Genomic DNA, 27,821 nt, shown 5'->3' with positions numbered 1-27,821 from the left:
GTCCACCAACCAAGTATTGGTAGCCTGGGCTGTGGTGGGCATTTAAAATTCTTAGCCACTACTGTATATAAACCCTAAACCAGGACATTAAGTATAGCTGGATATGACGAGGAATAAAAAATGAGATATAATTTTGTTTTTTGATTTGAGTGAGCGGATCCTTTAATTGAAGTGAAGCCTGCAATGTTGGCAGAGGCTTGGCATGCATTCTGTCCTGACCACAAGGACTCCTCTGCTATCCAAATGCTGTTCCCCTGCCTCCCCCCTACCAGGTCTCCATTGAGAACCAGTGCTCCATGTTGTAATTAATCACATGACCTGGGTCATGAGTGTACACCATGAATAGGCCACCGCCACTGTCTAATGGTCGGGGTCTGGCCAAGCTGAATAAGGTGTGTTTATCTCATGCTGACCTAGAACAGGAGTTAAACAGTCGTTAGTAATATGCCTTTAGTCAGTGAGAGAGAGGTCTTCTTCTAAGTAGGAAGGGCAGAGGGGAAAATGTTATCATTCACTAATCCTTAGGGTTTACTTCCATTTTATACATCCCATTTTCTTTCTTTTTTGTGTTATTTCTTGCTGTTATTTCTACTATATTTGAATTACTTTATGGAGAATTTTAATAAAAGGTCTTATCTTTCTGTTAACTGTAATTATGACATATGAAGAAAGGCTTTTTTTGTTGTTGTTTTTTTTTTTTTTTTTAAATCTAAAAAGTGGGACACTTGAGTAATTCATTTTTATCCTGATCTGTGTGAGTACCCAATTTTCTCTCTGTTGTCACTCTAGTACAGTGTGGTTCAAGCACAATAATGAAAGACTGAAGAGCAAATCTTTTGTCTCCCCATGAAAATTTCATAGGGAAGAATGCAAGTTGCTAATCGACCGCAGCAGTGGAAGGGTGTCTTGCTAGAAACACTTTGATTTGCCTGGATTGCAGACAGTTTTGTTTGTGGCAGACGTATAAAAAAAATGCCTAAATAAGCTACCCCCCCCCCCCCCCCCCCAAAAAAAAAAAAAAACAAAAACAAAACCCAAAACAAAAAAACAGTAAATGTCCGTTTATGACCTTACTCTCTGTGTCAGGTGGGTTTTTTGGTGTTCTTGCTGTTTTTCCTCCACATTTTTTGCCACTAATCTCCAAATTAAAAGAAAAAGTAGTCTTTCTACCTAACCTGTGAGATATTTTTTTTTTTTATAACTGTAGAGGTTATCCTTTCATGGGTCAGGGGCTGATAACATCCTAAAGTCCACTCTTTGGCTTGAACAGTAAGTACAGTAGATGTAATGCTGTACTTAGATGAATTGTTTGAGGAAGTTGTAAGCCCCTCTCCTCGTCATCTTCACAGACGGTGACAAAGAAACCAGGTCAGTCTAAACACAGCTAAGATAGCCATGCAACATTCATAAGGTTTGCCATGTTTAACGAGAACCCTGGGACTTGTATTCTTACGGGGAGCGGTGGCTCAATTGTGGCGCACGCTGAAGCCCCCTGTGGTTTTTATTTGTTTTTTGGCGGGCTGTGCCCTTTGGAATGAATTAACCGGATCTGTTTATGTTTTGGGGAGGAAGCGCAGTTCACGAAAACTGTCGTACTGAGCTGCGGCGTCCACATCTCCCACGGAGATCAGATGCTGAAATATTCATAAGGTGCCTGTTTTCTTTCTCTCCCTGAAGAAAAAAAAAACAAGATGACTTACAGTTTTCAAAACAGTGTAGGCTTTGTGTCTGGTTTAAGTTTTTCAGATTTGAGCTGCGTATTTGTGATGCTCTGCAGTCAGTGTGTTAGTTTCACACCGCAGGGAGGGAATGTAGTGGAGAGGATGGGATAGTCTTTGCCCTGTGTTTTATAAAAGGAGAATGTGAGTGAAGAGATATTTTCTCCTTCATCTTGAGCTAATCTCCTCTGGAGAGCTGCAGTTGATGTCAGGATCCTCCTAGCTTTTAGCATCGATCTGTGGGATTTGGAGGAGAAGTTGGGGAGAAGTTGCTAACTGTTTTTGTCAGAGGGCGAGTTCATGTGGAGCTACTTGACAAAGGATGAACTGAAGCTCTGCCATCACGTAATGTCGCATACTGCTGTTTCTGATGTCATTTAAAAAAAAAAATTAAAAAAAAAAGAATTTAGGGATGCTGACTTGATTTAAAATTATGCACAAAAGCATGTTCACAAAGCCTTTGTTTACACACACGCATATCAAGAGTAGCATGTGTACTCTTGGGATGGCTGTGAATTACTTGTCAGAGAATGGCAGTATTGTTGTGGATTTTTTTAACCCAAAGCCCAGATGGAGTTACAGTTTACTGAGTTAGTCATGGAGCATGTATGCATTGCATTAGTATTCTACCGCTACTCCCCAAGGGTCAAAGAACAATACTTTTGAATCAAATGTGACAGGACAGTTAAGGAGAACAAGTCCTTGTCTTTGCAATTTTGCATTCATTGCATGCAGAAGTTGTCTTCTTCTATAAAGAACACACTTATCATTAGATATACATTAGCAGATAAGGATCAAATCTGGCTTTGTTTTCACCTCAACTTCAGTTTGTATGTTAAAAAAAAAAGCTCTAAATAAAAGACATGCATTTATTTAGGCTCATACCATTATTTTGTTGACTAAAGCTAAAAAGGTGCACACATTCTTTTCCCTTTCATTTTTTTGGTGAGCGGGAAACGTTTGTTTTCAGGAATTACATTTTGTATGCTGCGTTGTCTATCAATGGACAAGTTTTTTTTGCTCTTGGTGCAGCTATGACAACTTCTATAAAAGCAATTTTGGCAGTTTGCCGGTCTGGAGCTTTCAGGTGCGTGTTAACACAATACCACAGTCTTCCCAGTGGGGAGCAGACGTCCCAGCAAAATCACCCCAAGGGCAGATGATGCACTGCACAAAGATCTCAGACAGGCCTCAGTTAGCGTGCTAAATGTTGAAGTTCATAACAAAAGACCGAACAAGTATGGCCTCTTCACTCGTCAAAGAACATGACAGAATGGCTTAGGTCCGTGAGGTTGCAACTGAACAAACCTCGAGATGAAAACCCCAAGCAATGCCATTTGGACAGAGTGTTTGGCCATAATGCACGGCATCACATTTGGTGAAAACCAAACACAACACCTCATACCAACTGTCAAGAAAAGAAGTGGAGGCATGATGATTTGACCTGGGGACCTTTCTGTCCTTGGGTCAACGATGAACTCACGATGAAATGTGAGGCCATTTGTCTGACTGCTAGAGCTTCCGGTTATGTGACCAAAATTTGGTCGTATATAACTGGCCAGCAACAAGACCACAACAGATTGGCTGAAAAAAAATATTTCAATTGTTGCATTGGCCCACAAATCTGTGGAAATATCAACTCAACTGAAATATTGTGGTGGGACCTAAAGAGAGCTGTGCATAAACAAATGCTCTTAATGAACTGCAGCAACGTAGTGAAGAAAGGCAAGGCAAGGCAAGTTTATTTGTATAGCACAATTCAACAACAAGGTGATTCAAAGTGCTTTACAGAGACATTAGAAACAAGAACAAATAAAAAGCATGATTTAAAATTGATTAAAACAAGCAAATAAACTAACTAACTAATTAACAAACAAACAAACAAACAACAGTATATAAAATCAAAACAGATAAAATCAGAACAGTAGATAAAATCAGTAGTTAAATGTAAGTTTTGAAATTTAAGCTTAAAGTGTGGATTTGGTGCTTTATTCAAATGCAGCTGAGAACAGGTGAGTCTTCAACCTGGATTTAAATAAACTGAGTGTTTCAGCTGATCTGAGGCTTTCTGGGAGTTTGTTCCAGATATAAGGAGCATAAAAGCTGAATGCAGCTTCTCCGTGTCTGGTTCTGACTCTGGGAACTGATAAAAGACCGGATCCAGATGACCTGAGGGATCTGGATGGTTCATACTGGGTCAGGAGGTCATTGATGTATTTTGGTCCTAAACCATTCAGAGCTTTATAGGCCAGCATCAGAACTTTAAAGTCTATCCTCTGACGGACAGGCAGCCAGTGTAAGGACCTCAGAGCTGGACTGATGTGGTCCACTTTTTTGGTCTTAGTGAGGACTCGAGCAGCAGAGTTCTGAATGAGCTGTAGTTGTCTGACTGATTTTTTAGGTAGACCTGTAAAGATGCTGTTACAGTAATCAAGCCTACTAAAGATGAATGCATGGACTAGTTTTTCCAGGTCCTGTTGAGACATCAGATCTTTTATCCTTGATATATTCTTGAGGTGATAGTAAGCTGACTTTGTTATTGTCTTAATGTGTTTTTCTAAGTTTAGGTCTGCATCCATCACTACACCCAAATTTCTCGCCTGGTTTGTGGTTTTTAGATGTATAGATTGAAGTTCTCTGGTGACCTGTAATCGTTTTTCTTTGGCGCCAAAGACTATTACCTCAGTTTTGTTTTTGTTTAGCTGGAGAAAATTGTGGCACAACCAGTCATTGATTTCCTCAATGCATTTACCAAGAGCCTGTACAGGGCCTCGGTCTCCTGGTGACATTGTGATATATATTTGTGTGTCATCTGCATAGCTGTGATAGTTTATTTTGTTGTTGTTTATAATCTGTGCCAGTGGGAGCATGTAAATGTTAAACAGAAGGGGTCCCAAGATGGAACCTTGGGGAACTCCACATGTGATACTTGTCTGCTCAGATGTGAAGTTACCTATTGATACAAAGTAGTTCCTGTTTTCTACGTATGTTTTGAACCAGTTTAGTACAGTTCCTGAAAGACCTGTCCAGTTCTCCAGTCGTTTGAGTAATATGTTGTGGTCAACTGTATCAAATGCTGCACTGAGATCCAGTAAAACTAAGACTGACATTTTTCCACTGTCTGTATTCAGACATATGTCATTGAACACTTTGGTCAGAGCGGTTTCAGTGCTGTGATTCTGTCTAAAACCTGACTGGAAGGCATCGTAGCAATTATTCTGTTTTAAGAAGTAACTGAGCTGTTGAGAAACTGCTTTTTCAATGATCTTACTTAAAAACGGGAGATTTGAAAGGACCCAAATTCATCCACGATGATGTTGAGAGGTGTTACTTGAAGTCATTTCTGCCAAATGTGGTTATCAGCATAATTACACAATCATTATTAGAAGCACTACTGTGAGCACATTGGTTTACCTTTTTACAAAGCCGTTCCTGGTGCTGTGATAAAGTCCTCTTTGAGCTCCTAACCACTTGCTCTGTAGTAAAGTGTCAGTGGAGCCTCTCAAGGGCCTCTTGAGCTCTACTAGCTGTCAGAGAGGCTGATTTGTGTTTTGGCTAAAAGGTCCCCAAAGAAAGAGTCAGCTCAGCGAAAGTTGTTTTTTCACTGACAGCTCTCTGCAGGTATTTCCTCCACAAGCTGAGACAGAATCACTGTTTGTTTTTTCACCGTACCTCTTTAGAAGATATTATTCACGGCGGGCACTCATGTTGGTGTCAGTGTGTGTGTGATTACGTAGTTATAGGTACTGTGCCATGAAAAAAGCCCCTTACTGATTTCTTATTTTTTATGCACTTTTGTCACAGTTACATGTTTCAGATCATAACACAAATTTTAATATTAGACAAAGATATACTGAGTAAATACAAATGGAGTTTTAAAATCAATATTTTAAATTTACTAACCCTTTAAAACCTGAACCATGAAATAACTGCCAGAAATCTATAGAAAATCTCTCTACATAAATATATATAAAAAAATATTTGATATATCAAATTTTAATCTGCATATGTATGAGTTTTAATTTGTATTACATTTGCTACATTAGCCATATTTTTGCAATTTAGTCATTAAAAATGTGTTAAAAAATGTGTTATGCCAATTATATTTTATAGGGTTAAAAAAGTCACGCTGATGATATAGAAGTCTCAAAAACTCACAAAAACACATGCATCAAATACGATACGCTTGGCTTTAAAAGGTTAAGGAAATCGAAACCTTCCTTGCACCATGTGAAAAAGTAATTGCCCCCTAAACCCTAATACCTGGTTGTACCACCATTGGTAGCAAGTGTGAGAAATATGCAAAAGAACTAAAAAATCAGGAAGGGTGGGGAAATACGTTGTCATAGCACTGTAGCTCAATTATGCCCTAGCACAAGGCTCTCAGCCAAAAGACACAAAGCTGTAGCTTGCCTCCACCAGTGTATGAATGTGAGAGTGAATGAATAGTGGTATTGTAAAGCGCTTTGGGTGCCTTGAAAAGCGCTATATAAATCCAATCCATTATTATTATTATTATTATTATTAAGCTAACATTTCAATCTTATTTAATTCACACTGTAGTTGATTTTCTGACTTATTTTAACCTGTTCTATCTTTGTCTCTCGTCCCCTGCAGCCCAACGACCCAGTGACAAATATCTGTCAAGCAGCTGACAAACAACTTTTTACCCTGGTTGAGTGGGCTAAAAGAATCCCCCACTTCTCTGAGCTGCCGCTGGACGACCAGGTCATCCTTCTACGAGCAGGTCTGTCGAGCTGACTTAAGTATTTTGCATGATCTAACCAGCAAACAATTTGCAGTGATTGGCAGTGATGATATATAATTAACAGGATATGGGTTGGAATCAATGGTCATTGTTATATGAATAAATTGAATCAAATTTGCTGGTTCAACAAACCACTGATTACTCAGTGTAAGATGTATTGTATTATGCCCACTGACTGTGTATTAAAAAGGCAAGTAATTGCTGCTGTTTAAAATAACAAGGATTAAACAAAAATAAAAATAAAGATAACAGAATCACAGGACATTGTTTTCATTGTTAAATAAGTCACATTTGTAGATACAACAGATGCCCATGAACATTAATAATATAGTCAGAAAAAAAGAGAACACTGGATACCTCTCGGTCATGTGACTGATGCAAGAGACAGACCCAGAGTCTCTTCATGCATCTGCTGTATGAGGAAAAGCAAGCATCACAGAAGCAGCGATGTAAAACGGAGAGTGAATCATCTGTCACTTCTGCTACAGTCACTAACGTCACATGCAGGAAGGTCTTTTGGGTTCTCCCAACACATTGCCCTTGTTGCTTGCTTGTCACTCTAAATTACACCATTATTTTCTAAATCCTCCTCCAGGAAAAAAAAATGCTATAACGCACCCATCCCTTACCCTAAAAAAACAAATTAAAATAAATAAATCCTCCCATCATTCTTATCCTTTGCACATATAAAAAGATGGAAAGACTTCAGCAAAGCGGGGAGAGAGACATTATTCGGCAACGCTCGTCTCTGCTCTCAGGTTTTCTATAAATAACCGCTTTAGTTCTGCTGTATCACAGATAAAAGCATCCCGGCTCCGCTCATACCCAACTCAACTCTGGGGAGAAGAGGCGGGTGTTGCCAGGCAGAACAGTTAAAGGAGCCCTGTCACTCAAACGGCAGCGTCTTGTGTCTTGGGCGCTCCGTGTCGAGCCCCCTGCTTTGGCGCATCAAGCCTGTTGTCTTTATTGCGATGGCAGGCGCAGTTCATCCCGTTTACACGCTTGTCTCTTTAGAAAGCATGATTCAAATGTCTTAGTAATAACCTGATGCCTGTGCTTGAGAAAGCTGCATGCTTTTAGTGCGCAGCTTAATTGATTCATTGGAATTCCCTCCTTTGTTGTCAGTTTCATTTTGCTCGAATGCTGTGTGAACTTTTGTACTGGGGATTTCGGAGAGTGTGAGTGGTTTTATTTCTCATACTTTTTTCTCAGTCCCTCTCCTCATCTCTTTCTCAGGTTGGAACGAGCTCCTCATTGCATCATTTTCGCACCGCTCGATAGCGGTTAAAGACGGGATTCTGCTGGCAACGGGGCTGCACGTTCACCGCAACAGTGCCCACAGTGCCGGAGTGGGAGCCATCTTTGACAGGTTACTAAATTTTCTTGGACTTAGTGACATCTAAATTCATGTAGAAACTGCACCAAAAACTTTTGTAAATAATATATTAGGTAGCACTTTCTAAAGGTGTGCTCGAGTAGCATGTAATGCAACCTGAAAGTAGTGCTTTGATAATATTGTGATTTATAAAGGTGGCCTATTTTTTAAGTTAATAAAAGTTAAAGAGTTAGAAAAGTATTAGTCTTACCGATACTCATATTTAGTATCAGCCGATATTTTGTTTAACATCAAGGGACACAAAACATTTGTTAAGTGTATTTATTTATTTATAAGTCCTTACTAAGATGTTGTAGAAATTTAAAAATAAACTTGTTTCATTGTTACAAAAACATTTGGATTAGTCCTTTATTCTCTGCCTAACTTTTGTCAGATCAGCTGATTTGGCGGTCTAAACACATTGCATTAGAGAAGTTGTAGAGGGCCCCCTGGTGGACAAACTATGCAGCATCAATCTCGTAACATGGTTAAAGTTAGTTCTCCTGTTTCTTCATATATTTTAAATTTTTTATTTATCGGCTGTTTAAAAATACTGATATCAATATAATGGCAAATGAGTAATATCAGCCAATAATATCGGCTCATCGGTGTATCAGTCTCTCTCCTGATAACACATTAGCATTAGAAACTCAGACTAAAACTCAGAGCAAAGTCTTTGTCAGCTGTGAAATCCCATGAGGTTTTGATACAGCACAAATATTGCCAATGTGGAATAATAACTGTAACAATTCCAGTGTGTCTTTGTGAGCTGGATGTACACGCTGTTGTGTCGTACAGGCTCCCTTTAATTGGCACTTGGGCAATTTACATCTGTAGTTGTTTTTCTTGGCCTTAATTCATTAATTATACTGCATTTTGTGGCATATTTTCAGTTGCATCTGCAATGCAAAGCAGCACTCTTTCACAGCATTCTTCCATTATGATTTGTTCTTAACATCACTTCCCCCAAAATCCAAACAACGGATGTTGATCCAATTCAAGAGACAAGCTCCTTGCGTTCTGCTGTGCCAGACATTGGATTTTTGTTGTATATTTGTCTTTTAGTCCAACTTCAAGCTTTGTGCTGCAGGGACCAGCTGTGATAGGCAAACACAGACACATGATCAAGTGCTGATTTAGAGAGTGCCTAAATTGCTTTTGCTTTGCGTTTTATATTGGCAGAGTATTCATTTTAAATGTCATAATTGTGGGAAGACAAAATTCTGATCGAGATTAAAATTCTATTAAATGTCCACCCCTTGTAGAATATTTCATGTAACATTGAATCGAAACAATGAAATGTTACACAAAATGGGGAATGCCAAGCACCACAGGCACAATTGATTGACTCCAATATATAAAATATTTACGCCTGTACACAACAGGGGTCACACAGAACCTCTCATATCTTATACAGACAATCCATGCACCATAGAGTCACAGCGCAGCTGGATGCAGGAACCACCCTTATGAAAGTTTGTCAAACGTATAAGAAAAATATATCTTACATTTTGTTTGTATTGGTTTGGGATTTTTTGTAAATATATATTTTTTAAACTACGTTACTCTTGAACAGTTCTGGTCATGGATTGTTATTATATTTTGAAAATTAAAAACTGCAAATGAAGCGCATGTTTCCTTGCACAGTTTTGGAGCCAGCAGAGAATTTGCAGCTGCACGTGCTGTCATCAGACTCAGTCAAGCCACAGTCAAACTTTGAGTACTTTCTTTGTGTCTCCCTTCTTGCGCCTCTGATCAGCAGCCTGTGCGCTCAGTCATCAGCGTTCACAGCCACAGGACATATTCCATCTCTTTATTAACTGTGGCAAGCATTAAGATGCAGAGAACTGATAATGTTTCTTTATCTGGTCCACTGTCTCTTCTCCATACAAATGAAGAGACTGATCAACTTAAACGCTTGAGTCCCTTTCCTCTCTCTCTCCCTCTCTGTCTTTTTTTAAGCTCTGTTGTTCCTCCTTAGAGCAAATTGAATTAGAATGAGCTAAGAGCCACAATTGACTTTACTATCTGGGCGCGAGGAGCAGAAAGAAACGGAGTGAGAGGGAAAATAAAGAGTGCCAGGGAGAGGGTGTGACCGAGTCAAAGTGGGGTGAGGAGTTCGAGCGACTCCACACGCCACCACTCCCACCCGTGATGTCACACACAGACAGTGGGAGCACTGGTGTTAGATTACAGCTTGTGTTTACTCTGCGGCTTTCGTTTTATGAAAACCATGTACTAAATATAATTACTTTGCAGGGCTGTAAACTTTTCCACTGATCTAACTGTGGGCCCAGAGTAAGCTTGTGTGCATGTTTTTTCAAATAGAGGCAAACTTGAAAGTGGTTAAAACCGTATTTGCAATGCACCAGTCAAGAATAATGTGTCATTTGCAAAAAAAAAAAAAAAAAAAAATCCAGTTAAGTGTGATCTTTAATTTTCTGCCACTGGTTTAGTTTCATTTTACACAAATATTGCCTATTAGCCAAGAATTAAATATTCTTGACATAGTATTTTAACCTGAGTAGCATCTCTGACTGTCTCCTGTTGCTTTTGTGCAGAGTGCTGACAGAGCTGGTGTCAAAGATGAGGGACATGCAGATGGATAAGACAGAACTGGGGTGCCTTCGAGCTATTGTCCTTTTCAACCCAGGTAACCATTGTGTATATTATATAAAAGCTTTCATTTGCTGTTTGTACAATGCAAACTCTTGTTTCTTTTTTCTCTTTTTTTTAGTTTCAACTTTCATTAAAAAAAAAAAAAAAATATATATATATATATATATATTCAGTAATGTAAAATGACTAAAAATCTTTTAGAGAAATGGGTCATCAAACTACTGCGCTGTGTAATTCTTCCTTCGGAGTAATTGTTGTATACTGGCTTTTTTTTTTCTTTCTGAATATCAGCGTATTCCAGTGAAATGCAACTTTTATTAAAAGTATAAAGATCTTGTGCACTGTGGCGTGGTGCTGCTACTGTTTCTAGCTATAATCAGCCGACACAGACGTTGCAGGAATAGAATATGAGTCACTGAGGACTCGAAGCGTAACGCTTAGTCAACACAAACTCTTCAACTTTGATTATTAAACCTTATCCCACAGCAGGCTTAAAATAGAAAATGACAAATGTGTCTTATTCTCATTGGCTCAGCTTTCATTTGGCTTTAATCAATTCCAGTGGGAACAACTTTTCACATTGGGGAAATGGTCTCAAAATGCTGCCAGACTTTTGTTAAAAGTAAATATAACGTATTTAGATTCAAGAACGCTGTTGCGTTGTGCATCACTTATGTCTCAGCTCTGGTATCTCAGCTTGTAATGGAAACTATCTCCTTGAGTTGACCTTGATTCTCTCAAGGCACCATTTTCACTTGAAATTGATGAATTCTCATTTATTTTGTAATTTGCCAACCTTGTGTAAATTTTACTACGTTCCCCCGCAAAGGTCCAAAGAAAGAGTGCGCTCTTTAATTGAGGCCCGTGTCTTGCCAAGGCACTTCTGCTATGAGTGTGCTGTTCTGTATTTAAACCTTATCCAAATGGAATCTAAGTGGACTGAACTAACCCATGAATGTGACCCAGGTTTTTAGTGACTCAGTAAGGGAGGCTCCCTGAATCTCTCTGGGGCTCTGCGGATCTGCTCACCCTGGACACACTGATCCTCTGTGTTTCACATTTTGTTCAGGCCATACCCAGACCCACTGGCCCCTGTTCACTTTTCCGCCTGATTCCTTGTTAATTAGGGGTTTGCAAGACTACACTGACTGGAGAAAAAACATACGGTGGTGGGGGTGGGGGTGAAGGGAACAGCAAGGCAAAAATGGCCCTCAGTCCTTTTCTTTCACACACTGTGTGATCTGGTCCAGCCATTAACAACCAATGTACATTCATTGATTGTCAACTTCACAATGCTTTGTTCGTCAGAAATGTTAATCAAAGATGAGTCCAGTGAAGCTTAAATTGGTGCAGCTTGAGAATTGCGGTCTTAATTGGACTAGCCCAGAATGTGGAGATGCTTTTCCATATTGAGTTATGCTAGTTTTTCCACTGGGCAAAAGTGCAGATTTGAAAGCTTTTTCACGCCTACTTGTTTACTTCTTTGGGTTTTTTTTTCTTTTTATAGTGAAGAAGAATGTCCAGTTGTGTACAAATAACAGCAGCACAGCCTAGCCACGTGGTGTAGTGAATTCTTTTGTTCTTTCTGCCACTCTCCGCAGACTCTAAAGGTCTGTCCAACCCAGGCGAAGTAGAAGCTCTGAGAGAGAAAGTCTACGCGTCTTTAGAGGCCTACTGCAAACAGAAATACCCAGAGCAGCCTGGCAGGTAAGATCATAAACACCGACCCCTTATTGTTACATTACCAGTTTGCGGTGCTGAGAAAATCAAGAGCACGAGTGTGTTTATTGTTGCAGCTGTTATTAATATTTAAAGTCTCAACCCAGACAGCCTCTCATGAGGTAGAAGTCAAAGAAAAAAGCTTGAAGTACATCCACACAAGAAACGTGTTTTATCAGTAGCTTTGAGTTCACCGTGTTATCAGTTTTGACATAGACTGTATATCAAAAATTGATGTTGTGAATTGGTATATGAATCATTGACAGAATTTGGATTTTTTTTAAACCAAATGTGACCGTATTAGTTGAGTTGATACAGTAGATGATGTTTTAACTTATAGTATAAGCTTGATTTATGTGATACTAATTCTTTGTGTTTTTTTAATGGGATGGCAATTTTGGTCATCAAAAACAAGGGGGGTATAGATATTTACTACATTTGGTTGCAAACATGTTGGGCATGTTATCATGAGGGTATATGGGGACTGGTTAGCTTTTGGAATCTGCCTCAAGTGGTTGTGTCAGGAATTGCAGTTTCTGGCACATCTGTGGCTTTTTCGTGGCTATTTTCAGCTTGAAAGTTTGCTGAAACCCATCTACAGCTGCATAAAAAACTATTAAAATTATTATTGTGTGATAGTTTTGCACTGAAGTTTTGCCATTTGCTCAAAACAGGTTTTTCTTAGTCTTATATTTAATGTGAGGCCTGTGTGTGCAAGCATCACCAGTTCTCTTAAATCATAACTTGCAGCTGGATGGGTGAGCGCCTGCTTATGACAAAGTGCATATTTATGCCAAAACTAATGCCCCTGAAACTGCAAGCTTAGAAATACTTTAAAATTATTTCAGCTTTTCATCCTGTGCTAAATTCTTGTTTTGTGTTGTGACAGATTTGCTAAGCTGTTGCTGCGATTGCCTGCACTGCGCTCCATCGGTCTTAAGTGTCTAGAGCACCTGTTCTTCTTCAAGCTCATCGGCGACACGCCCATTGACACCTTCCTTATGGAGATGCTAGAAGCCCCACATCAAATGACATAATAGAGGTGAGGGGTTGAACCCTCTTTACCTCCACCCAACCCTCCTCATCAGCCTTGGATCAAGAGGGGGGCCTTTTTCCTTTTTTTAAAAAAAATAAAAAAAATAAAAAATCTCCAGCAAGGGACAAATCACAAGACAGCCTTGGATGGAGAACCTCCCCCTTCCTCCCTCTTTTTCACCTCCTCCGTCCCTTCTACCCCCTCGCCTCGCTTAGATGTTTTCAAACAATGAATCCGTCACGCCCATGGGTCTGTTTTATACCTTGTAAAAAATATAAATACGAATAAGAAATATTATATATGAAAACCACGCAGCAAGACGAGTGACAACGGTGGACTGAAATGAGGACGGACAGAGGACAAAAGAAACATATTGAGCCATTGTTTTCATCATTACTTTTCCTACACCTTGACAAGAAAAAGCTGAGATGATCAGGTTTTAACACATAAAGACAGAATTGCTCTTGCATATATATATATATATATATATATATATATATATATATATATATATATATATATATATATATATATATGCACACATATATTGAACAGTAATGATGTCATAATTGGACACTCAACATTGTGATCGGGACAATCGTGGGCTCTTGAGAGCCTTGGGCTGTTTAGACTTGGACCTGAGCCCTCACTGTCTTTCAGGACTGAACTTAATTAAGAGGGGCGGGCTGGTTCGGGGAAATAAGTCTGCTTAAAGGAACTTGTCTGTTCCTGCCTGACTCAACTAAGCACGTCAGGTCTTGCACTAGCTGTGTTCTTTTTTCAATGTGTGAGCTTTCTGGAGAATTCAGAGGTGGGTTAACAAGGTTGCAAGAGCTCAAAACCCTCAGGTCTCTGCCCAATTCCAACAAATACAACCATGTCTTACTCTAAACACTGTGCAACACTGGGGAGAATGTTGTGGTAGTCCACTTATCAACCCTTCAGTTCGCGTATTGCTCGACAGAGAGTTGGGAAAGTTTGTTATGTACAATCTACACACAGGACCATTCAGGCTGTTTTAAAGTACCCAACTGTAAGCTTTACAGCCCACTGGATGCTCTGAAAGGCTACCAGCACACGGAGGAACAACATATATTTTGGAAAGTAACATTTCCAACATTTGGCCTTCATCACGACAAGCTTGGACGCCTGGAAAGTTTGTGCACACTCACACTGTGGGTAAACGTCCTAGTTTTGCCAGCCTCTTAGCTCCTTATCGTCCATTCTCCACCCTCTCCACTTCGCGTTTCATGTGAATTCCAGCACACCATTTACACCTCCACACTCTGCTCAACACAGCGGGTATTAGCTTTTCAAAACACCTCATATCTACCTGTACAGAAACAGTATTGACGTTATTTTCAGTTTTCACTTTTAACAACCGCAATGCACAATTTACCTCTGCCTCCATCCTTCGGACCTTCAGTTCTTGATACCCATTTAGGATTAGACCATATACAGTATGTGAGAGATGTACTTGTTGCTGTTGCAGCAGGAGCCATTATTTGTTTGTTTGTTTGTTACTTGGCACTTAACCTCATGACCGTGGAGTCGGGTTTCTAAACAGAGAGCTGATGTCGATGTAATTGACCTCTGAGGTGGACTCTGACCCCGACCCAATCAGGAACGCCACAATTGTTTAACACCTCAGAGGGACACACACACACACACTCGCTCTCTCTGCACTTCTCTGGACAACCAAGTGTCGTATAAGTTGAACTGAAATGTTAAATATCCATGTTTCTACATATATACATGTTGTGTATAAATATGCTTTATGCCCATATTCTGCTTCCCCCCTCCTCTGCTTTTCTGTAAATGCTGCAGCTGCTGCAAAACTATGCATCAATTGCATTTCCAAAGATTGTCCACAGATCTGAGATCTTTTAAAGAAATGTGTTTGTCAAATGTGGGTCCACTGCAAGTTTTTTACTGGCAGGAGAAAATAATACCAAGGGTTTTGTTGTTGTTGTTTTTTAAAGATATTTAGGGGTTATTTAGCTCGGGTTTACTCACATTTGATTGAAATTAACTCAAACTTGTATTTAACCAGGCAAGTTATTAAGAGAAAACTGCTCTTTACAGCGGTGGCCTGGCAAAAAGGCAAAGCCTCTCAAGTAAATGTGGCCACTATAAGTAAGGGCTAAAACAAATTCTGACATGGTAACCCTCGATGACAAAAATCTGCCCGGAAACAGAAGGACATATAAACACCAGCGAAAGTACTCAAACCTAAACTTTGTGATAGGTCACACTACAGCAGGTGTCACCAGGATTTCAAACAAACTCACCAAGTGTAAAAAACCAAATTTAAAAAAAAAGCACCAGCTTTGCTACTGCAGATAATAATAATACTTATGACGGTTAAAAAGATTTAAATAGGATTTTCTTTCTATATCTGCATCTTTGCTACTCTTTCATAAGCACCTTTACACTATCTGAACCTGGGAAACAAAAGAGAAAAAAAAGAAACCCGAGCACTGTGTTTTCATTACATTTTGATAAAAGTCAGATTTTTAATGGGGTCTGAGGAAATGTGTGGAGTCTTGAGAGTGTGCCCTTTGAAAATAATTTGCTTGATAGTAATGGATAAATGAAAATCTGAATTGCACTGAAAATGTAAGTAAATTAAGCGTATGAAATAAAATCCACGCTTAAAATGATAAAACAATTTTTTTTTAATCAGCTGGTGTTTCATGTATATTTCATCATATCCAGTCTCGCAGTTGGTTTATGAAAAATGAAACTCGTGGGAAGCAATCGGAGCTTAGTTTAGCTGTCAGCTACTGATGTTGAGTTTATTAGCACATTAATCAATTATAATCAAGTTTGAGGGTCATCAAGACTCCATAGATTTCTGACTCAGAAAAAAACAAACCAGTCTGTAAAATGTCCGTATGTCCGTTTTTCATCATTATTTGGTGCTAGTTTTATAATAAATAGCACGCGCTGGGAGAGAACTTGTAAATGTCATTCCACCTCTGTGAAACTGATCCCCCAGATGGCCAATGATCTCTTTTGTCTTACGATGAAAAAAAATCAAAAAGTCAGTTCATACACGCTGGCTCTGAAATGTCAGATGCTATAGAGCTCAAGCACGACTGCAAGGTTTACTTTGGGTGAGGGAGAAGTTTGGGTAAGAGGAATGGGAGGGATGTAGTAGCAGTTTAAGAGCTGCGAGCTCCTTCTAGTGGAATAGAAAGAGCGCTGCAACATAACTTGAATTTTTGTTGTCGTTGTTGTTGTTGTTTTTGTTGTTAACAAAAAGAAGGCACTTTCTAACCGCATTACTATCATCAATATTCCTTTGGCTCAGACAAAACCTCAGTATCTGTGCTTAGTAAAACTGAGTAAAGTAGCAATAACGTCAAAAAGACCAATTGGCTTTGTGTTTGATTCTTATTCTCTATTTTCATTGAGGTGGCCTGAATATTACAACCTATCCATGTGACAGTATTGACTGCCAGCTTGAGCTTACAGTATTTATATTATTGAAAAAAAAAAGATATATATATCTATATATACATACTTGTTTGTCTGTTAAATCAAAAACGTTCATACAATTTCAAAGGAAACTATTTTTAGAGGCTGATTTTCATCAAGAAAAGCAGATGATAAAACAATCCAATGCTCGTTTTCCAACCGGGTGACCCAAGTGTTAAAACGATTATTCTCCTGTTCTTTTGAGTCCGATGTCTCCTTCTACTGTGATTAGTGACAGCAGCTATCTTAAGCCATAAATCGATCTTGACAAGAAAGAAATGGACACCTGCAAAGAATGATTACCTACATTGAATGCTATATTTTGTTAATATGTATATGTGTATATATTTATAAATATATATATCGACAGCTCTATTCCTTAAGGATTTCCAACATTGAAAGAAGGAGACGAGTGATTCAGACCAAACGGTTTCACGGCAGGTGTTCTTCAAGCGTTTCATGGTGTTTGCCCCCCCCCCCCGAGGATTTGTTTGCATTTTGACCTTAATAAAAAAAAATCCTGATCAACCAGCAGAATTGCAGCAGTTAAACTCAAACCAGCTTCTCAGCAGTTTATGGGACCTTAGTAAACTATGAAAGAGAGGGAAAAATGGTTAAGATTTGAAACCCTCTGAAATGTATGTGTTGCTTAACAATTGTATGTTCAAAAAGAAAAAAAAGTAACCAGGACAAGCTGAACATGTGACACAATCACTGCTTTCTTTGTGGCATAAACAGTAAAATGTTGTAGTTTAAAAAAAACAACACTTGGTAAAAGCTCTATTTTTGTACAAAAGTAATTTTATCCCTTGCTTATGTACTCTGTTCTTTCCCTTCTCACTGTGGGCTGTTATGTACATTGTGGAAAAGCTTATTTGACGGCAAGAGATAATTTTCAGATTGAAAATGTAAGACAGGAGTAATAGTAAGCTTTGGCACTTTGGTAACTGTGTCGCTTTTACTTTGCCATGTTTTAACCTGTCGCTGCAAGATGGGAGTATCTTCTTTCATTATATTTTGTCTATTTTTAAGAAAATGGAATTTTGTCATCTGTTCTTCGTGGGTTGTTCTCTGATGTTCTTCGTTCATGGACAGGAAAAAAAAGGTTATTAAAAAATTTTAAGTGAGCGTTTCCAGTTGATTTGTGTTAGGTGTACAGAAATGAAACTGTCAACGACTCGGGGTGAAACATACAAAAACTGTTTTTATTCAGATGTGAATTACAGCTGTCAGATGCAAACATATTTTACATAGAATCCAGGTTAACTACAGGAAAAGCAGCCTGCTGGCTTCATGTGCAGAACTATCAGCTAGTCAAGCAGAGAACAAAAACACAAAGACAGCTAAAGTAATCAAACTGCGACACGTGGCGTTGTTGTATGTACAAATACTGGAACACAACTGCATTTGGTCACTGTTGTGAACGGTCAAGTGTTAGTAAGTACTTCTTTTTTTTTTTTTTAAAGGTCATTCAGGGTCATTTTGATTTTTGTAGCAAATCTTGAAGAATTTTAAACATTCTCAATGTTTGCACTTGTGTCAAATTCTGGTTTGTTGCCCTAAAGAAAAAAAAAGAGTTTTTTAAAATATCTTGTTAGGGCATAAAGCACTCACTTAAGATCCGAAGTCCTTAAGTATTAAGTAGTTGTCCTCAGGTATACCGTCACCTCTTTTCTTTAAAGTCACTGATTGTAAATGGTACTACTGAGTTACACAAAGGCAGAAAATAAAATACCACGAAGGACCAAATAACCATTATATTCATTGTACAAGACTAGAATCGTGCTTGTGAAGACTGTTATGAGGCAGTGACATCGAGGTTAATGCAGTGTTTAAAAAAAATAAAATACTGAAGCACCAGAATATTGCTGCAAAGTAAAACGAGGGAGAGAAAAAAAAACCAATCACAAATTTCCATAATGAGACATCGAAATCTGGCACATGCTTTGATGAGGGGATAACGTCCGCTGCAGAACTGTGTGTGGATGATGTGTCTGGTTTGGTTCTTCTGGCTGAATGTCATGACATTTCATGGAGTTTAATTTCATTCTTCCAATCCAGCAGGAGCTCTCTGTTAGAAAACAAAAGTCCTCCTGTCTTACAATAAAATGTAGGAAAATTATATATATATATATATATAAAAAAACAAAAGGAACACAAGTGGCCCAAAAGATCCAAAATGGCTTAGCAGTCGCTTTTCCATAGCTTGATGGTTTTGTCGTTTTCTAAAGCCGCAGATGCGATGATGTTCTCTGTGGGGTGGCAGGCAGTCGAAATGACAACATCTGAAAAAAGTACAGGAAGAAAATTTAAAGAATGATGAATTAAAAGAACAGATTGCACCAGAACACAATATTTAAAACACAGCTGCAAATTTCTGTCTTAAAAATGAGCTGCGCCTTCAAATATTTAATTAAATAAATGCAAAGTGATTCTAAAAGACAACTAACTCTGACTTTTAGTCCCCATACAAAAATGCTATTCTATCTGCGTTTTCAGTCACAGTGCATCTGCAGTACCTGTGTGGCCCTGGAGTTTCTGCACAATCTCCTTCGTCTGCAGGTTCCAGATATAAACCATGTTGTCTTCTGAGCCCGACACAATCCACTGCAAAAGAGCAGCGGCACTTGGGCTCAGAGTTATTTTTGCACACATAAGTGATTTCAAAAGGACCATTTTGTAATTTTAAAGTAACACTGAAACTCAAAGCACCAATAAAAACAAAATATAAACATTCATTTTCTCAAAGAAATGATCTTACCTTCCCGCCAGTGACAGAGAAATTTGCAAATATGCAGTACTTCTCATTTTTATGGCCCGTGTATGTCTTCAAGCACTGAAATGTTAGAAAAACAGAAGTTATTTGTATGTGTTATACAATCAAAAATGACAAAACTGTAAAATCTGCAGTTTTATTCATTACTAAACAAACATTTCACATCTTAAAGCAAAATAAAATGCCATCATTACTGAGGCTAGGACACTACTGGGAATGTGCATCTATGATTTAAAATTTCTGAACTCTTAATACATAAACACTGACAAATAAAAGCAGTTAGAATAAAAGAACGGAATGATAATCAAGCCTTTCAACAGCTTTCAAAGGCAATTACCTTTCCTTTGCTGTAGTCCCACAGCTTCAGCGTGCTAAAAGAAATACAAAAGGAAGTTTAAAATCGACAGTCAAATAAACAGACAGCAGCTCACTGTGATGTTGTGCTGCCTCCTGCTGGTGAAATCCAAGTAGTGCTTGTGAAAAACTGTACAGCTCCTTAAGAAGTCAATTCAGATTTAGTTATATAGCACCAAATCACAACATCACTCACCTCAAGGCGCTTTACAGTGAGAGACCCCAACAATCGAGCACCCCCCCCCCCCCCCCCCCCCGATTAGCAAGCGTCATGCGATAGTGTGAAGGAAAGCCACAAAACTGAGCAACGTCTATACTCACTTATCCAGTGTAGCAGCCAGGATGTATTTCCCATTGGGGGAAAACTTTACAAACGACACAGGAGGGTTGTCGTCATCTAAGAAACACAAAAAACAAGAACGCATTGATCACAAAGACACGTTTAAAAAAAAAAAAAACAAAACTGAAAAAACTCAAAGCTTCAACCTGATTGCATTTTTCATGCCTCAATACAAAACTAATTAGATTTGCTGTCACTAATCAATCGTTTAATTAGCACATTCTGCAACAAATCAAATCAAACGAGAAAAATTGGAACACGTGTGTGACTGATCTTACCTATCAGTGTCTTTAAACACTGCCCTGATGCTGTGTCCCAGATTCGACTGTGAATGAAAGATAACACAATTAACTGAGAGACATTTCCGTGTAAAAATAAATAAATCTCACACCAGATGACTAGAAAGTCATCCACATCAGCTACAATGGGATGATAAGGGATTCTTTTTAGCTCGAGCGCAGAGCAAATATGCCAGACATAGAGCATTTCCAGTTCTTATCAAAGGCAAGCTTGTTCTTTTAAAAAGCACCCATGTTCCCCGAACTGTGGCCAGAGAGTCTCAGGAGGATCCAAGTACTCACCAAAGGCCATCGTAGCTACTGGACACGATCAGAGAGCCGTCTCTGTTGAAGTGAACCTGCAAGCCGAGGCAGACCATCATGCCTTTAATACAGTGTTAATATTAAAGCCAGAGCATTTGTCTAATTAATTATAAAAAATTAACTTACAGCAGAGACTGGATCAGAATGAGCTGGCAGCGTTTTCAGACATTTCCCAGTCTTCACGTCCCATATCCTTACACTCTCATCGAACTAGAAACGGAAGAGAAAAAAAATAATCATTTTTTGGAAAACCACTCAGAAACTGCTTCTAATGCTCAAAGTGAGAGCTTTCGCAAAGGTCTAACATCTGCTTTCCATTTAGGTAGGACTTGTTTCTTGCCAAGAGCTTGGTACTCACCGATCCTGACACAATAAGATTGGACTGGGGGTTGAAGTTGCAGCAGAAGACGTAGTTGCTGTGACCTTTCAGAGTTTTTAAGCACTTCCCCTGGATTAGAGAGAAAATTGGTCGAAATGTCACATTTCTCACCCACACTGAAAAACCCAGGACCATCTTCAACTAAACCACACTACAAGTGCAGCTTTAAATGTAATACAATTTTAACATCAGCAGAAACCACTGATATGAACCTAAGAGTCTACATGGATTTCATTTTCATACTTCATAAAAGTATAATGATAAGAGACACAGCAGCGATGTAGACCGAGCCTTACCAAATCACTATCTCCCCTTTTTTACAGCAGTACACCGCATTTCCAACACACTGAGATTCTATTACAAGTAGTACTCCCAAACAAAGCCTTCTTGTTTACATATTTTTCTGACTCTATTATCAGAAAATAGGCCCATATAAAATAACCCATTAATACATTTTAATCAGCAACTTCCAAGCCATTTCTAATCTGTCGCTCTGCTAAGATCCGAATTTGATAAACGCAACATCATCCGACAAAATCAGCACATGACTTCAGCTAAATTTACAAAGAAATTCAGAAGCAAATCTAACTAAGTAAGCATGTCATAATGTCTCTGAACTTCTCTGAAAAGAGCATGTGATATCTTCTCCCAGTAACAGAATGAGAATGTGCAGGTAGAGTAAATAAAGGGGAGATTGCCCACAAGTTAACCAATCACAGATTGCATTGTTCTCTCAGACAGGAATAGTAAGTCCAGCCAAATGATCATGAGATGATCTTTTTCAGTATAAGGGCCTGAATAACAAGCCTCCCCATAGATTTAGTTGAAGTCATGCATTCAAGCAGTCAACAAATATTCTCAACATTGATTGTGAAAATGAAATCAGTATTTTTAGCAGTACCAGCAATACTGCATAATATCTGTGTCATAGTCAGAACAGGCTGTCAGCCTGGGGTGCAGCTCTCACAGATTCAGGCTTAAGACCAAGCTGGCGATGTGGGGAGAGAGCAGTGGATGACTCAGCCTACTGCACAGGACTGGACAAAGATCAGCTGAGTATTTTAAAGTACGTGTTTATAATATTCATCTTACAGTATTATACAAAAGTCTTGAGCCAGCCCTTGTTTCTTTATACTGTGCTAAGAAAATAGTCTTCAAGACTATTTCTGCAGGCTTCCTGGAGGACATCCTATGCTCCTCTTTGGATGTTGGCTGCCCTTTGTTCTGTTCTGTCAAAATGATCCTGCACTGCTTCAATAATGTCCGAGCTCTGGGGAGGGCATTTTATGATGAGGCTTCAGCAAACAGTAGATCAACTGAAGCGCCAGGTGCATTTCTCAGAGTCTGTTTCAGGACTGTTTCAGATATTTTCATATTTAATCTGTCATAGATAGTTTTAAGGCCTGCCAATTCTTTTGCCCTTTACTTGTCCTGTTTCCTTTTTTGTAAAGGACACGCTGTACACCATGCTGAGATATGCCAAGTCTTCAGCTAATAGTTCTAGGGGAAATCACCTGGTTGGTACAAAAATATTATTTCATCCCATCAAACTTATATTTGGCATTTCTCAACAAAAGAAATGGGCACATATTAGCAGTTTTCGTGGCAGGCTCTTAGTAAAAAATAAATAAATAGAGATAAAATTTAAAATTGGTTCTTTTCCAAAGTTGTCTGTTAAATATAAGAAAAAAAAGTGCATCCTTTGAGTTACGTGGCTTTACAAAAGCAAAAAACATTCTTCCTAAAATGGTCAGGAACTAGGCCTGGACTGAAAATGAGTGAAAAAGCATCCTATGAAGGTCATTCAAAGAAAATTTTGAATGACCTTCAGAAAGCCTAAAAACACAAGACCTTTTTAAAAATTACATGAACATCTCACTCCAAATATGGGATGGCTCAAGAGTTTTGCATAGGACTGTATATTTTTCCTTACTAATGTTTTTTAGATGTTCCAACTCTTTTGTGCTGTGCATGTTTCATTTATGTAAAAAAGTGACAATCAATTACCTACATGAGCTAACCTAATAGTTGTAGTTAGTGCCTCTACACTTCAGTTGCCACGCTGATACCTGCCAATCACTCATCCAAGATCATACTCATAATTGTGCCACAGCTAATCATGGTTTTTCTTATTTATCTTTATGATTCTTCTAGAAAGAAGATCCCATGCCAGATAACATCACTAGACTCCCTACTGCTGGATAGCTAAAATAAAAATAACCACAACTGTTGGTCAAATATTCTATGATGGTAATATACCTGTGCAGCTTGCTAAAATGTATGCGCAGCAAACAGAGTTTAGTATTACATCACACATTTCAGCAGAATCATTTAAATAATCTCCCATCTTACCGAGCTGACGTCCCAAATCTTCAGGGTTTTGTCGTCTGATGCAGATACCAGGAGGTTGGAGTCAGAGGACCAGGCCACATCAGATATACCCTGCAGATTCATGGGAACTGATCAGGACTTGAAGCTCTGAAAACAGCTAGCATGGGGCCAATGTAAGAACTAATGGAACCGTGGCTTGGCTCTTAGTAACGACTCCAAACATCTGATCCCAATTGACTAAACATCAAGGATGCTACAGTTGCTCTACATTAGTCCAGCCAATAAAAAACAAAACCATTAACACAGCAGGAGTATAGCTAAGAATTAGTCAAACTCACAAGTTTGTGTCCAGATATGGTTTTCTCAAACTTGCCGTCATACGCGCCCCAGATTTTGATCAGTTTATCAGCAGCTGTAAAGACAGAATGAATACGCACTCAGCATAGGTTAAAAAAACAACACATCATCAATCTTAAAACTCAACAAGAAGCTGCAATAATTTATTGATAATTATTAAGTCGTGAAAAAAAAAAAAAAAAAAAAAGGTAGTTCCAGCAGTGATTTTTACTCACATGAGCTGGCGAGCCATTCTCCACTTGGACTGAATTTGACAGAGGACACAGCTTTGGTGTGGCCTGCTAATGTGAACTTCAGGCTGTAGTTTGGCTTTGCAGGTGCCGACTGTGAGTGAAAAGGAAATACAACATTTAACAACTCTTGGCTGAGATGTGACAAATATACTGACATTCATCTAAGTCTATATTAAACAAAATACATTCTCTTATAAATCCTAACTATGGCTATTTCCTGGCCCTAAAGGCTACAGCTGGAACAGAATAGCGATAGTCCCAAAAATTCAAACCTTGCTTTGGCTGGCAGATGCTGACGGTGCTACTGGAGGTTTTGTGTCAGTCTCTGGTTTCTTGTCTTCAGTTGCCATGGTGAAGAAATTAGCATCTACTGTGTACTATGCTAAAGCAGAGGAAAAAATTAATACCATAAAAGATTCTTTATGCTTCTGGTGCTGATCAGTATACCAGTTATAAATACCAATGAACAGATATAACAACGAGCCTCAGTAACTTTTCAAGAGGTTTGCATGAACAATATCACTGACAGCCTGGATAGTATGATTACATGTTTCAAACCGTCTCTTTCACGCTCAGACACTTGGTGACTGACAAACAACTGGTTTAAAATAAGTTTAGACAAATTAAACTTGCCTTTCAAAACAAAAACTCAAAAATACTAAAGCCGCTTTTTGAAGTGATAACAACATGATTGTATTTATAAACTTCACTACTGCATCATTAACTTGATTAACTACTACTGTGTAAATGCCTGTGAATGTTTACGCCTAAAATAAAATAAGACATACTATCCAATTCCTTTGCTATTAAAATGACCATTCAACATATGTTTCTAGCTGTTTTTTCATTGAACTTTTTCAAACCAACTGTTTTATGCACCCAATAAATCTTACATGTTTGAAAAAACTATTCTTAGTTTCTGATAGGTTTTCAAGCAGCAGATACACTGGCACACTCGGAATTTCTTCAGAAATTTTCTAGTTTGTGTTTATTTATTTACATGATGACTATGCAATTTTTTTCTAGTCTCTAAAATCCTGAAATTAAAGTTAGTCAATGTAGACTATATATATATATATATATATATATATATATATATATATATATATATATATATATATATATATATTTTTTTTTTTTTTTTTAATGGTCATAACTCCCTGCACTGACTGCAACATTCACTGACAGTCAAGTTAAAACGAATTTTAGACTGAATACAGTCGATATTTAGTCTGATAGTGGTATTAAAATGCAATGAAAGGGCAAACCTCTTTCTCCATCTCACATGACAACAATGGTATATATTGCATAATGATAAAAATGTACAAAGTATATACGAAACCACCTTGCCGTTTAGGTCACGATGTTTCCTTTTAGTTTTATGCTCCTCATGTGAGCTGCAGTTTTTGCTAAACGCCGCATTTACCCCAGTTGGTACAGGCTACAGCTATTTTCTCTTGTTCGTGTTGCTGCTTTCTCATTTAGCTCCAAGTTTAGCCATTTAAGCTAGCTTTAGCTAGCTAGCATTGCATTACTTCGCTGTGGCTACTTAAAACCACCAAACAGAAACGCAAATGCATTCAGCTAAGACTAGATGGCATCTGTTTGCAATATATTAACATGAATTCGCGTTTAAATAGAACAAACGTGCGAGAAAGGAGAATATCAAACAAAGGGCGATACGGACTCCCTTGGTTGGAAAATTCAACTCTTGACTAAGATCGTATTTGAACGACAGCTAGCCACGCTGTTATATCACTATTCAGATGTTTAACCCTCAACGATAACGCCACTTTAAAACTGGTGGTTTTATATAGACGCTAAAGGTTATTTGATGATGCAGCCGCCGCTACTCGAAATGCACTGGTGCTGTTGACAAACTGGCTGAGGTACCATGGAGGGGCCCTCCATTCACACAATGAGGATTCAGTCATAAAGACGGTACTCACAGATTAATGGAGCTTCACGGTCAGATTGTTACTCCTCGTAAACACTGTAAAGGATAAAAAAAAAAACACCATGTATGTGTATTCAGACGATCATGGAGAACGTATACAGCAAGTGACTTGCTCTTGGATGATTGCCTGTAGGGAAAGAGAAGCGGGGAATGTGGTGTGCTGTGGCTTTGCGCATGCGTGTTACGCTCTTCTTCTTCTTTGGTTTTCACGGCGGGACGCAAACCAACGTGTTTACGCGCATACTGCCACAATCCATTAAACAGAGAGTTTTGCATGTCATTCATTATTATATCTTCCATTTTTATAAAACATTTTAAAAACAACTGTTGATAAAGACGTTTAGAGAAGGTCAGGATGAGTTCCATTGTTTCTAGAGAATATATGGGGCATATGATTGGGTACAAGAGATGAAATGCGGCAAAGAAATATCTTAAGGCAAGGCAAGTTAATTTGTATAGCACAATTCAACAACAAGGTGATTCAAAGTGCTTTACAGAGACATTAGAAACAAAAACAAATAAAAAGCATGATTTAAAATTGATTAAAACAAGCAAACAAACAAACAAATTAACAAACAAAAAAAACAGACAAACAAACAAAACAGTATATAAAATCAAAACAGATAAAATCAGAACAGTAGATAAAATCAGTAGTTAAATGTAAGTTTTGAAATTTAAGCTTAAAAGTGTGGATTTGGTGCTTTATTCAAATGCAGCTGAGAACAGGTGAGTCTTCAACCTGGATTTAAATCAACTGAGTGTTTCAGCTGATCTGAGGCTTTCTGGGAGTTTGTTCCAGATATAAGGAGCATAAAAGCTGAATGCAGCTTCTCCGTGTCTGGTTCTGACTCTGGGAACTGATAAAAGACCGGTTCCAGATGACCTGAGGGATCTGGAAGGTTCATACTGGGTCAGGAGGTCACTGATGTATTTTGGTCCTAAACCATTCAGAGCTTTATAGACCAGCATCACAACTTTATCTTTATCTTAAGGTGGTGCAGAACATCTAGGAGGACAACAAGACAGTGGTGTGGTGTGCAATAGGAGTGACAGATGGGTTTGAAGGAGGGTTGGGATTATATCAGGGATTGGCTCCAAACCACTTCTTATTTGCAGTGGTAATGGACAGGTTGACTGATAAGGTCAGTGGACTATGATGTACAGAGAGTAGGGAGCAGGTGGAAAAGAGTCTGGAAAGGTGTAGGTATGAGCATTTAAGTCCGTTTGAAGCAAGACATATTAAATATGTGTGAATGAGAACGAAACACATGTAACATTGAAAATCCAAAGAATAAAGGTAGTGAAGGTGGATGAGTTTAAATGGGAGTTTAAATCAGTGCACAAGAGAGGTGAAGAGGAGTGTGCAGGCAATGGTGGAGATGAACATGAGAAGGATAGCAGCACAAGTCAAAGGGAAGGTTTAGAAGATCATAAAGAGACCTGCTATGATATATGGTTTGTAGATGGTGGCACTCATAGGAAGACAGGAGGTTGAGCTGGATATGGCAGATGTGAAGATGCTGAGATTTTCATTCTGAATTACCAGAATGAACAAGATTAGAAATGAGTACCTGAGAGCAAGGTTGATCAGCTTGAAGACAGCTGAACAGTGTGTAGAGAAGGGGTAGTGGATATACTGGACAAAGGATGTTGGAGATGGAGTTGCCAAGCTGGAGAAAAAGAGGAAGACCTCAGAAGAGGTTCATGGATGTAGTGAAGAGGTTCATGCGGGGTTGGTGTGGCAGAGGAGGAAGCTAGACGCAGGGTGAGGTGG

At 38.6% G+C, this 27,821-nt stretch overlaps 2 protein-coding genes across 3 annotated transcripts in view; one reads left to right on the top strand and one right to left on the bottom strand.

Annotated features, from left to right (window-relative positions):
- rxraa (retinoid X receptor, alpha a) overlaps positions 1 to 17,846 on the top strand; it is a 115,456-nt gene extending 97,610 nt beyond the window's left edge. For both annotated transcript variants that reach the window (XM_085413560.1, XM_085413561.1), the window contains exons 7-11: positions 6,336 to 6,465; positions 7,723 to 7,855; positions 10,423 to 10,514; positions 12,082 to 12,187; positions 13,089 to 17,846. In XM_085413560.1, coding sequence (XP_085269686.1) covers positions 6,336 to 6,465; positions 7,723 to 7,855; positions 10,423 to 10,514; positions 12,082 to 12,187; positions 13,089 to 13,236 — 609 coding nt within the window. In that variant the 3' untranslated portion in view covers positions 13,237 to 17,846. The remainder of the gene's footprint in view (positions 1 to 6,335; positions 6,466 to 7,722; positions 7,856 to 10,422; positions 10,515 to 12,081; positions 12,188 to 13,088) is intronic.
- A 50-nt stretch (positions 17,847 to 17,896) lies between these two features.
- On the bottom strand, positions 17,897 to 26,219 carry wdr5 (WD repeat domain 5). The gene is made up of 14 exons (XM_085413559.1): positions 26,040 to 26,219; positions 24,363 to 24,472; positions 24,073 to 24,181; positions 23,839 to 23,912; positions 23,522 to 23,611; positions 21,149 to 21,238; positions 20,917 to 21,000; positions 20,770 to 20,825; positions 20,467 to 20,513; positions 20,170 to 20,245; positions 19,832 to 19,865; positions 19,480 to 19,554; positions 19,238 to 19,325; positions 17,897 to 19,003 (listed from the first exon to the last, which is right to left on the bottom strand). The coding sequence occupies exons 2-14, from the start codon at positions 24,438 to 24,440 to the stop codon at positions 18,903 to 18,905; spliced, it is 1,002 nt and encodes a 333-aa protein (XP_085269685.1). The 5' UTR covers positions 24,441 to 24,472; positions 26,040 to 26,219; the 3' UTR covers positions 17,897 to 18,902.
- Positions 26,220 to 27,821: the final 1,602 nt, after the last annotated feature.

This window comes from Rhamphochromis longiceps, linkage group LG7 (assembly GCF_057381845.1).
Source record: "Rhamphochromis longiceps isolate RC_006_pf linkage group LG7, R_longiceps_female_GT1.1, whole genome shotgun sequence".
In the NCBI taxonomy this organism is placed as follows: domain Eukaryota; kingdom Metazoa; phylum Chordata; class Actinopteri; order Cichliformes; family Cichlidae; genus Rhamphochromis; species Rhamphochromis longiceps.
Note: the sequence above shows the minus strand (reverse complement) of the source record. Positions and strands in the feature narration are given on the sequence as shown.

What these genes read in the sequence shown, in the direction of transcription:
- wdr5 (XM_085413559.1), bottom strand. Translation starts at nt 24,440, where the DNA reads ATGGCAACTGAAGACAAGAAACCAGAGACTGACACAAAACCTCCAGTA. An exon ending in ATTCTGATCCAGTCTCTGCT is followed by an intron (nt 20,826 to 20,916) that starts GTAAGTTAATTT and finishes CTCGGCTTGCAG; the next exon opens with GTTCACTTCAACAGAGACGG. An exon ending in CTGGCTGCTACACTGGATAA is followed by an intron (nt 19,866 to 20,169) that starts GTGAGTATAGAC and finishes TATTTCTTTTAG; the next exon opens with CACGCTGAAGCTGTGGGACT.